We start from the raw sequence: 10,519 nt of genomic DNA on the forward strand, positions 1-10,519 counted from the left end.
TGCGCTTGGATTTCGTTCCCTGCTCTCCTGCCTGAGCAGCGCCCTGGCCCAGATGAGGTGGTCTCTACCCTTAGAAACACTCTGGGCCATTCTGATCTCCACCTCTCAGGTGCACCCTCAGGCAGAGACGACCGGAAGAGCTCAGGCTGATGGCCCCCTCTGGAGTCCCCGGAGAACACTGACGAGGGAGGTCCTGGGTCCTCTCTGTAGGGCCGCTATGGCGGTGAGTCCCACAGGGCCGCCCAGCCCGCAGCTCGCTAAAGATAGCTCTTCACTTCCTGGGGAAAAACCACCCCAACCGTCTTCATGGAGGGAGAGAAGTAGCTGAAATCACCAACTCGCCGGTGGGTCTCAGCCCGGCGAGCAGCTTACCTACAGCATGGAAAGTGCTTTGGAATGACACGATCACTCCCGTTGAGTGGGCACCCAAGAAGCCATCGGGAATGTCGTGTCCGCCCAGTGCTCTTTCGGCACCTCCCAAGCAGGGCCTCAGAGCCCTGGCCCAGAGAGGAGCCTTACCAAACTTTTCTTATCCCTAGAGTTCACTCTTCTCCGGAGCAAAGTTCACTAGTTGGGATTCATTCATTACTAGGGGAAGTGGAGGAGATTTAAGTTACGCTGAAATGAAAGCGTTTGGACAGAAGAAAGCTTCCCCGCAGTGTGCTCCACCTGAGGTCTCTGATTAGTTGGGTCTTCTCATGATCACATTTAATTGTCTCAAACTGGCCAGTTATTTAAAGAAAGATCACAGTGCCGGTAACACCTGGTCAAAGGAAAAACATTAAAGGTTGGTAATTCTGGAAATTATGATAATTCCTCAGGTATCAAGAGGTGCAATTTTATCAGATTGGACTTTTATTGGGAATAAAGATGTCCCATACCACAAACGAGGAAAGTCATGCAAATGATCGGAAAGAACTCGTTTGTTTGTTTGTTTTGCTTGCTTGTTTGCTTGCTTTTTAAGTAGGCAGTAAAGTGTCTTTAATGAAAGGTGGGCGTGGTGCACGATTTTAATTCCAGCACTCGGGAGGCAGAGGCAGGCAGATCTCTGAGTTCAGTCCAGCCTGGGCTACCAAGTGAGTTCCGGGACAGCCAAGGCTGTTACACAGAGAAACCCTGTCTCGAAAAACCAAATAAATAAAGCGTCTTTAATGATACAGCCTTATTCCATTAACAATTTGTCTGACATTTTAATCTTGTTTGAATGGGGCAAAAAAAAAAAATGAAACATCACATAAGCACAAAGATGTGAAACTTTGATGACAAAGTGGCCTGATGACAAAGACCCACTACCAAAAACAATGCAGGATGAAAAAAAACCTAGGCGCAAAAATGACCCCGAGATTTTGGGTCTAGAGCTCACAAATGCAGGAAAGGCCGTCGGGAGGGAACACTGGAAGCGGTGGGTCGCAAGTAAGCTCACTCGGCACGATCCAGGGCTCTGGTCCACTCAGGAGGGTCCACCGCCGGATCCCCGCCCCAGCCAGACGGACCTCCCGGAAGCTCTACAGATAATTTGCTTCCTGTTCCGCTCACTCTTCCGGTCGCCATGACGACAGGGCGCCTTGGGGTGGGGGAGACGCTGGAGGCCCTTAACGCCGCTGTGGGGCCGGGTAGCCCGGTGTGGTTCAAGGAGACGCACGCCCGGCACCTGCGTGTCCGAGACTTCTTGGCGCCGCGAAGTGCGCTCCAGGCGCGCTTCAGGGACGGGCAGGTGGGTGCGACTGGACGGGATCTCCAGCCCGTTTCAGGCCAGCTCCGGTCTATTTACACACCCATCTGCCCGCAGGTGCCAGAGGGCGTGTTCCGTGCGGTCGCCGGCCTGCAGGGTCCGGGGGTGGCCCCTGTACTGCGCTGCGCGCCAACACCCGCGGGTTTATCGCTCCAACTACAGCGGCCCGTGGTCTTCGAGCGCGTCCTCGGTGCCCCGACCTCCTATGCTATCCCCGCCAAGCCTGCCTCTCCAGGCCCGCAAATTGTTCTGCATTGCCCGGCACTGCGCTGCCACCCCGACACACTCCGCCTGAGCCAGCTGCGTGCAGTGCTCGTGGCCGATCACCTAGCGCGGACGCTACGCGCTCATGGGTAAGCGCCTGTTCCAGTCCGCAGGGACAAAAGACCGAACCTTTGGGGACAGACCGGGGGGACCTGGTTCGCAGGCTGAGACACCCACCCTTGCTTTGTAGGGTATGTGTGTGCTCGGTGCCCTCGGTGCGGGATCCGCACATGGCAACTTTCCTGCAGAAACTTCGGGTGGACTGGCCCGCTGCCTCCAAGAGCACCTCGACTGAAACCCTGAGGACCTGTGTGCTGGCAGAACTTAATTCTGTTTCTGAGGGGGAGACACTGCCACCTGGCGTCCTGGGTCGAGTGTGTCTGAAGGAACTAGTGGAACAGAAACACGCAGCTGGCTACGACCCCAGCATAGACAGCTGTTTGGGTAGGGCAGAGGCCTAAACAGGGATGGGGGTCCCTGCGCTGCTGAGCACTTCATCACCTCTGTTTTCTGCAGTGACGGAGGATCTGCTCTCTGTGCTGTCCGAGCTGCAGGAGGCCGTGCGCCATTGGCCAGAGGGCAGCTACCCAGGCCTGGTTAGTGGCTCCAGTCTTGACCTCTGCCGGAAGTGGTCGTCTGCATCTTTGTAGTAACTGTCCTGTCTCTACTCAGGATGGGGATCCAGGCTCAGGTGTCAATGGCTGCATGGTTGTGCACGTGGTAAGCTGTGAGGAAGCCTTCCAGCAACAAAAGTTGGATCTGCTTTGGCAAAAGTTGGATGACCAGGCTCCTGACAAGCAGGTTGGTAATCACGGGTTAACCACCTTGAAGGTTTTCAGAAGGCCCTTGAAAACCCAAAGGGCCTGCTAGACCATGGGTTCAGACTGACATGACCTTAGGGACCTGTGCAGCAGGTGCAGAAGTCCTGTGATGGTGGACTGTGTCTTGAGGGCCTAGGCTTGAGGTATTAAGACTCGTGGTTACAGACTGGGAGAACCAAGATAGAGAAGGAGCAGATGGAGGTTCCTTGGAGGCTGGAGGTAGTGCCAGCTGGACTGAGACCTTGCTCTCTTTCACAGAAGCACCTGGTCTGTGGCCCAGTGAAAGTAGCTGGTGCATCTGGCACTCTGATGACTGCCCCTGAGTACTACAAGTGAGTGAGTTGGCAACCAAAGCCAGGGGCAGCTGAGATGTGGGTCAGGGCTTCACTGGGACCTTGCTCACTGGCTTTCTTTTCTAGGTTCAGACATGCTCAGGTGTGTAAGGCCTCAGCACTGAAGCATGGTGGGGACCTGGCACAAGGTATGCCTGGGAGACCCGGGTTGAGCCCTGGAGTACAAGCTGGTCATCCACACGTGTACTTCTTGTTCCTTGGCTGCAGACACTGACCAATCTGTACCTCCCACCCCCAGATCCAGCCTGGACCGAGACCTTTGATGTCCTTTCTGTGGCCACCATCAAGTTTGAGATGCTAAGCACAGCTCCACAGAACCAAGTAAGCCTGGGTGCCTCACAGAACTAAGACTGAGGAGGAAGGTATAGTGTCCATGCCCTCTACAGCTGCATTCCCATTCCCTAGCTCCTCCTGGCCGACAGCACCATCTCCACAAAGGGTACAAAAAGTGGCACTTTTGTCATGTACAACTGTGCCCGCCTTGCCACACTTTTCGAGGGTTACCAACGCGGCATGGAACAAGGTCTGTACCCCACTTCCCCACCTGTGAGCAGTCTGGATTTCTCACTGCTCCATGATGAGGTGAGTGTTCCTCCTGAGAAACCGCCAAGCAGAAGGCTGGGACTGGTATTCCTAGCATCCTTGTCTCCCACAGGGTGAGTGGCTGCTGCTTTTCAACAGTGTTCTTCCCTTCCTGGACCTGCTGAGCCAGACTGTGAGCCTGGCCAGCACCCCAGGGCTCCACGTCCCGGTCCGCACGGAGATGGTGAGGCACAGACAGACTAGGCACAGACACTACACACTATTCTTTATTCTGGGTTGGCACACAAGAACAAAGACAACAGCTCAGTGATTCAACCTCTGTCTCTAGGTGTGCAAGTTCCTAGTGCAGCTCAGCATGGATTTCAGCTCGTACTATAACCGAGTACACATTCTAGGGGTAAGCATACAGCAAAAGAGCGTCTGTTGGGAATGTGGGGTGCACACGGCAAAGACAGGGAAACAAGAGGATGAGCCTGCTCCTTTCCTTTCAGGAACCTCGGCCACACCTCTTTGGTCAGATGTTTGCCCGCCTACAGCTTCTGAGAGCAGTACGTGAGGTCTTCCACACAGGCTTGGCCATGCTGGGCCTCCCTCCGCTAAGCCACATCTAGGGCCCAAAGGCTGGGAATGTTTACAAAATCATCAACTGGGAAAAAGACAAAACTTCACAGATGCTGGGCACTTAAAGCCAAAATAAATACAGTTCACCCCAATATAGAGAGTGAGGCATATTCTTGGCCCACCTACGTGGCACCCTAATGGAGTACTCCGAGTTAAGAACCCATGGTACTGCCTCACCTCAGAGCACACTGAGCATGAGCAGAGACAGCAGATCCCTGCTCCACTGTCTACAGGCAGGCCCATGCTCAGTCCTCCAACAACTGAGATGCCTCAGTCATACCAGTTGTAAACCTCAAGTCCCTGACCCCCAAGAGCACAGCGATGGCCAAACTCAGGGCTCACAAGCCAGCAGTCCATGTCAGCCACATCTGGTACGTGGTACACAGTGCTGTTCATGAAGGTGGGCTCACCATGCCCCAGACGCCAGAAGGTCAGCCGTTGGTCTATGGAGGCTGAGACCATGAGGGTGGGACTTAGGATCTTGAGGCCTGTCACGTGGGCAGCGTGTGCACAGGGGACAGAATATTCCTCTAGGACACACAGCTGGGGCACCCGCTCAGCCTCCCCATCAGCCTCTTCCAGCTCTGGCATCTTCACAGCAAGGGTAAAGACATGGAGGGACCCATCCTCACTGCCACTGGCCACAAGATGGTGGCCCTCAGGGGTAGGCAGGGTGTGCAGGCTGTTGACACCACAGCTATGGGCCTGGACGGTCAAGCAGGGAGTGCCCAGCTCTGGAAGAAGAGAGTGGCTATTAGGGTCCTGCTTTCACCTTGTGTGGGAGGTGGTAAGGGAGGTCACGGTACTCACGATAGGGAAGCCCAGGGTGTGCTGGGGACTCCAGGGTAGTGGAGCCACGGTCCATGGCGGTGGTAAGATCCCAGAAGGCCAGGCTGCCGTCTGTAGCTGCACTGCACAGGATCATCCTCCTGGAAGCAGGAGAAGGCATCCAAATCAATGAAAGGGATGGGAGACCACAGGAGCCCCTACCCAACCCATACAGGACTGCCTCTCACCGCCGCTGGTTAGGTGCCTCGTGAGTGAAGGAATGGACTTTGAGAACACACCGCTTATGGTGGAAAGTCTCAGCAAGGAGATGCAGAATTCGCCCAGAGTCCTGCAAGAGAAAAAGCCTGGGGGCGGAGAGGCATCTCAGAACCCATCCTGGAGAACTCATACCCTTTGTCTCTTCATCCACTGGCCCTAAGTGCTCACCTTACTGCTCCATCACTACAGGCTGCAGCCACAAGGGGTCCAAAGCCAGGCTTATCCGAGTCAAACTCACAAATAGCAAGAGACATGTACCTGCAGGGAAAACACAGCTGTCAGGTAGAGACTGCAAGCCAGGAGACACCTGCAAGCCAGGAGACACCTGCCTGTGTTTCCTGACAATGATCCCACTTCATGTCCCTCACAGGGAGTGCATATTACCTGGTCTCAGGGTCCACCTTGACCATCCGGTGCCGGTTGCGATGCCGGTCCCAGTACTCATCGAGCCGGTGGGATGAAAGGTGCATGACGTGGCAGGCAAGGCGGCTTGGGGTGCTGGGGTCAGGAGTGACCATGATGCTGAAGCAGTGCATCTCGGCTCGACCCCCTGCAGACACTACTTGAGCAGTGAGACCTGGTCGAGAATCCTGTGGGCCACCTGGAGTGCCAGTGCTCCACACTGCCAGAGCACGCACCGAAGAGATGTGGTTACAAACAGCTGTGAGTGCATGGGCCGAGCCTGTGGTTGTGGGAAGTGCTAGGACACAGACAGTGGTGTCCTCGCTGCATGTGAGCACGATGTCAATCAGACCAGGCCCCTCACTGCCAGGCTCCAGGTAGTCAGGATGCTCCAAGCTGGGTACCTCAAATTCGGGGCCTAGGGTCACAGTGCCTACGCGCCTTACACATGTGATCTCACGGCCATGCAGACCCTCTCGGAGAATCACATTTGGACGAATGCAGCCACCTAGAGCCCGATAGAGCATGACATCACCATCCTTAAGGTAGGCAAAGGCCATGGCTGCCTCCGTATCAGAAAAGGCCCAGGAGCGGTGCCCCCCACCGCAGTTGACGATATGCAGCTTCTCATGGGACCGGGGGCTCCACACTATAAATTCATTGGCATGGAAACCCAAGATGACCATGCTTCCATCAGGCACCATGCGAAGGCCAGCTATCCAGTTCATGCCACGACAGGACTTCTGCCGTAGGACTGGCTGGAGCTGGCCGCCGTGTACGAAGAGCTGGTAGTAGGAGCCATCTCGCCCTGTGCTGTATACATAGCCCCCATGGCAGGTAACTGAGGTCACACCCTGTCTCCCATGCAGAGAATGGAGGGAAGATACTGGGCGTAACCCTGTGGCAACCTTCTCAGACCCACCACTGCTACCACCAGCTCCGGGTGCCTCAGCTTCCGTGACAGCCTTGCCTCCACCCCCAGGATTTTTGAATAGACTTGGTCTGGCAGGGAACAGCATCACAGAGCCACGGCGGTCCCCACAGACCAGGAAGTCACCTGGGGGCAGGAAGGCACTACATGTGTGCCATCTCTGCTTGCTTGGGGGAAGCAGGTACCGGCAACGTTCCTTGACAAAGATGGCCTTGCCAGTGGGTGCAGCCGAGATCTCCAAGCAAACTACCACCCCACCAGGGCCTGATGCCAGCAACAGAAGCTCCTCGTAGCCACGGAGGGCCCAACTCAGGCTGTGGACCTTCCCCTGGAACAGGTTCTGGTCCACAGCAGCAGTGGGAGTGTTGATAGGGACAACCTTGACAAGACCCTCCCCATTGGCCAAGGCACAGAGTCCAAAGCCCTCAGGCCCTGGGGCTGCTTCCAGCAGACAGTAAGACGTAAATCGATTGTCCTCCAGCAGCTGCTCCCAGCATTTGACCTCAAGGTCGTAGAGGTAGAGGGCCCCTACATCAGTCACTGCCAGTACTCTCCAAGAACCAGCCAGAGTCACAGCCTTGAGGGCACCTGGCCGGCTAGGGGACTTGAAGCACAGAGCTGAGACACCCAAGCCTGGGTACCCACGACCTACCAGATGCCAGAGCCGGATGCCTGAGTCATCACCTCCAGTGATCACCCAGGCTTGCTTCTCATGAGCAGCTATGGCGCGGATCCCGCGGCCCTGGTGGCCCCGAAAGGCTTGAAGGATCTCACCTTCATGGCTCCAAACCAAGCAGACACAGTCCTCTCCTGCACTAATAAGGTAATTCTCTAAGAGCTTCACCTGCCACACACGGGCACTATGTCCAAAGCAGTGACCAATATTCTGCACCCGACCCCCAGGCACCCGGAGGTCGCCCACCTTCCAGATACGGACACTTCGATCTTCTGAAGCAGTTGCCAGCAGGCCCTTGCTTTCGAGGTATGACATGCTGAAGATGACCCCCACGTGTCCACTAACCCGCCGGTCAGGTGCCACAGGTTTGTTGTCTGTTAAAGCAGTGGCTGGATACCAGACCAGGAGCTGGTTGGAAACCGCACCTGCCACTATGGTCAGTTCCTTCCAGGTGTCTCCAATCAGGCAGGCCGAGGAGAGGGTGCACCTGTCTGTGCAGGGTACATCCTGCAGCATGCACCCGGTCACAGGGTCATACAGCACCACTGAGTTGTGGCCCAAGGCCAAGGCCACATTGCCCTCCAGCCAGCGAACATCCCAGATCCAGTCGGACATGTTCCACAGGCCAGAGCGCCAGAGCTCTCGAAGATGGCTTGGGCCCCAGCTAATTTTCACAATTCTGAGCCCCTTACTCCCAAACACAGCTATCATGGCCTCAGAGTCAACGTCTCCTTTGGGCTCTGGTCGCACTCGGAACCCATGGATGAGATAGTGGCCAAGCAGGCTCTGTACTCGCTTCAGCATCCGGAGATGCCCACCGAAGTCCAAGTTGTACACCAGTAAATCAGGCCCCTCACCTAGACAGAGGTAAAGCGCCACATCAGAACCACTCACCTAACGCCATGATGCATGACGAGATGGGAGCAGAACACTTCTTAGCATATAACTTAATATATGAGGACACAAAATCCCACTCAAGCTACAAGTCCTTCCCTCAGCTTCAGGCAGACTGCTACTGCAAACGTGTGTGCCTCTCAGTCGCTCGTTTTCGTGGTGAGCTTCTCCCATACAGCCCGGGCTGTATGGGAGAATTTGAATTCAGAATGCTCTTGCCTTAGCCTCCCAACTGCTGGGATTACAGCAGTGTGCCATTGTGTCTGGCTATCAATCACCCTTAATGTGTATTCACTAGGAATTCCCCCTGGTGCATATCATTCTTACACTTGAGATGGGAAGCCCTCCTCGGCTCTAGTCCCCAAATTCTCAGCTTCGTCTGTCTCTACAGACATCCTTCCTGATTCTCCCTCCCTCAGGGAAAAGGCTGTGTCAACCTTTAGGCCTATAACTGGCACCCTCCCTCCTTAGTCTACAGCCCTGTGCATATTCAGAGGCAATGGTGGGGTGGGAGGTGGGAGCAGAAGCAGCCCACATTTTGCAGGCAGGGGGCTAGCCTTGAGTTCTGGCCTCGCCACTGGACAGCTGTGAACCCTTGTATGAGACTGAGGCTTAGAAGGCCTAAACAGCACCAGACAGCAACAACAAAGAACCCCTGGAAGGTAGAGACATGAGCTACAGTTAGCAAGTCCCTAGATGGCTCAGCGGTTAAGAGCACTGACTGCTCTTCCAGAGGACCAGGTTCAATTCCCAGAACCCACATGGCAGCTCACAACTGTCTGTAACCCCATGATTTGACAGAGTTAAACCGAGACAGCATCTTCTGTGTTATCTGTGTCCCTAACTTATGCTCAGAGGCTTGTCCAGTGCCTCCCTCTATACAAACTCACGTTTCCTGGGCAGTCTCTTACACCCCATACATGTGGGCAGAACCCACAGACCCACATCAACACAGACATTTCCAGAGCTGGAGTCTCAGCTTCCTTTTAGTCATCCTGCTGTTCCCCACTGTCTCATGCTCCCCAAATCATTTCAGTTCTTCACCCCAGTAAATATTCCCAGCCACTGCCCATCCCCAGCCCGAGCCCACCCCTCCCTCAATGTTCCACACCTTCTCTTTCTTCAGATCCTAGAGTTCACTTCCACAAGAGTTTGCTGGCCCCACCTCATGAGGTTAGCTCACTGGAGCAACCCAGTATTTGCACACACACCCCTACCAACTCTAGATGATACCGTTGCCACATGGACACACACACAAGCCTGTAGGGGCTAATGATGGCTGAACCAAGTCCTTATAAAACCTACCACCACCATCACCAGCGGCTAGGGCTTCGTATTAGGCACCTGACACCGGGGCATGTGATTACCCTGAACCCCAACCATCTCAGGCGGGCCCTCAGTCCCGGCCTCTCCCAACACCGCTCTTCTCAGCGATGTCATTTCTGCCGATCATACCCTGCCGATCAGGCCCCTCATCTTTGGGGGCGGAGCCTCCCCCTCCCCCGAGGCACAACTCCTGCCACGCCCCCTGGGGCTGTCCGTTCTTCACCTCCCCTCTGGTTCTGGTCATCTGAGTCCATTTAGGGGTGCAAACGCCCTTCCCCCAACATGGAACGACTGCACCCCCCCCCCACCTTGCCGCATCTCCGCCCGCCCTTCCCACACTGGCTGCAATTTAGGAAGAGCCGCCACGGCTGCGACAGACTTTTGTCTCTCGGGCCCCGCCCTCCCCGGGCTGACCCTGTGTTCCCGCCACCCTGGAACCGGCCTGATCCAGTCCCCAGCCCACTGCCCATCCTCCTCCCCGGGGCATCCCTTTGTCCCGAGGCGGCCGCCCCAGGGGACCGGCTGGTTCTTCGCCCGCCAGCAAGACTAGAGCCGACCAAGCCTCACCCGCCAGCAGCCGGTCCCCAACGCACTCCAGACCCGTGACCGGGAGGAGTATGAGCTCCGAGGTCGCCCGCGGCCACACGAAGTCCCCGAGAGCGTCCATGACGTTCCTGCCTCAAGCTGCCGCAGCTGCCACAGCCAAGAAGACAGCTGCGTTCTCGCGAGAAGCAGCCGACTGGAGAGCTGCGTTGCGGAGCGCCCGAGCCCCTAGCTACAGGTAGCAGAGCCCCGGCGCTCGGCCGCAGACGTCCAATGACGGCCGCCTGCCCACGCCAGCTCGCTCGCGATTGGCCCAGCCAGGGAGCCGCCCCGCCCCCCCGCGAGGCCGGCCGGGAGAGCGGCGGC

At 56.2% G+C, this 10,519-nt stretch overlaps 2 protein-coding genes across 6 annotated transcripts; one reads left to right on the plus strand and one right to left on the minus strand.

The window, feature by feature from the left end:
- The first annotated feature begins 18 nt into the window (after window positions 1–18).
- Dalrd3 (DALR anticodon binding domain containing 3) lies at window positions 19–4,426 on the plus strand. 5 transcript variants are annotated; one of them, XM_076577061.1, is made up of 12 exons: window positions 53–223; window positions 1,790–2,085; window positions 2,187–2,440; window positions 2,513–2,592; window positions 2,669–2,797; window positions 3,076–3,149; window positions 3,237–3,298; window positions 3,409–3,491; window positions 3,576–3,752; window positions 3,826–3,936; window positions 4,042–4,110; window positions 4,205–4,426. In XM_076577061.1, exons 1-12 carry the CDS (start codon window positions 53–55, stop codon window positions 4,322–4,324), a joined length of 1,626 nt encoding a protein of 541 aa, XP_076433176.1. In that variant the 3' UTR covers window positions 4,325–4,426. The 5 variants fall into 5 exon arrangements, with proteins under 5 accessions (XP_076433175.1, XP_076433172.1, XP_076433176.1 ...); XM_076577059.1 differs by lacking the exon at window positions 53–223 and adding an exon at window positions 1,524–1,714; XM_076577057.1 differs by having other exon boundaries at window positions 22–223; window positions 4,042–4,426.
- On the minus strand, window positions 3,962–10,448 carry Wdr6 (WD repeat domain 6). Its single transcript, XM_042281667.2, has 6 exons — window positions 10,178–10,448; window positions 5,766–8,247; window positions 5,550–5,639; window positions 5,351–5,467; window positions 5,145–5,263; window positions 3,962–5,068 (listed from the first exon to the last, which is right to left on the minus strand). The coding sequence occupies exons 1-6, from the start codon at window positions 10,275–10,277 to the stop codon at window positions 4,605–4,607; spliced, it is 3,372 nt and encodes a 1,123-aa protein (XP_042137601.2). The 5' UTR covers window positions 10,278–10,448; the 3' UTR covers window positions 3,962–4,604.
- Between the last annotated feature and the right edge of the window lie 71 nt (window positions 10,449–10,519).

Source organism: Peromyscus maniculatus, chromosome 7, assembly GCF_049852395.1.
Source record: "Peromyscus maniculatus bairdii isolate BWxNUB_F1_BW_parent chromosome 7, HU_Pman_BW_mat_3.1, whole genome shotgun sequence".
Taxonomy (NCBI): Eukaryota; Metazoa; Chordata; class Mammalia; order Rodentia; family Cricetidae; genus Peromyscus; species Peromyscus maniculatus.

Coding starts and splice junctions, on each gene's coding strand:
- Dalrd3 (XM_076577057.1), top strand. CDS start 53: ATGAGGTGGTCTCTACCCTTAGAAACACTCTGGGCCATTCTGATCTCC. Junction 3,150..3,236: donor ACTGCCCCTGAGTACTACAA/GTGAGTGAGTTG, acceptor TTTCTTTTCTAG/GTTCAGACATGCTCAGGTGT. Junction 3,937..4,041: donor TCCCGGTCCGCACGGAGATG/GTGAGGCACAGA, acceptor CTCTGTCTCTAG/GTGTGCAAGTTCCTAGTGCA.
- Wdr6 (XM_042281667.2), bottom strand. CDS start 10,277: ATGGACGCTCTCGGGGACTTCGTGTGGCCGCGGGCGACCTCGGAGCTC. Junction 8,248..10,177: donor TGGGGACCGGCTGCTGGCGG/GTGAGGCTTGGT, acceptor ACCTCTGTCTAG/GTGAGGGGCCTGATTTACTG. Junction 5,640..5,765: donor AAGGTGGACCCTGAGACCAG/GTAATATGCACT, acceptor TTTTCCCTGCAG/GTACATGTCTCTTGCTATTT.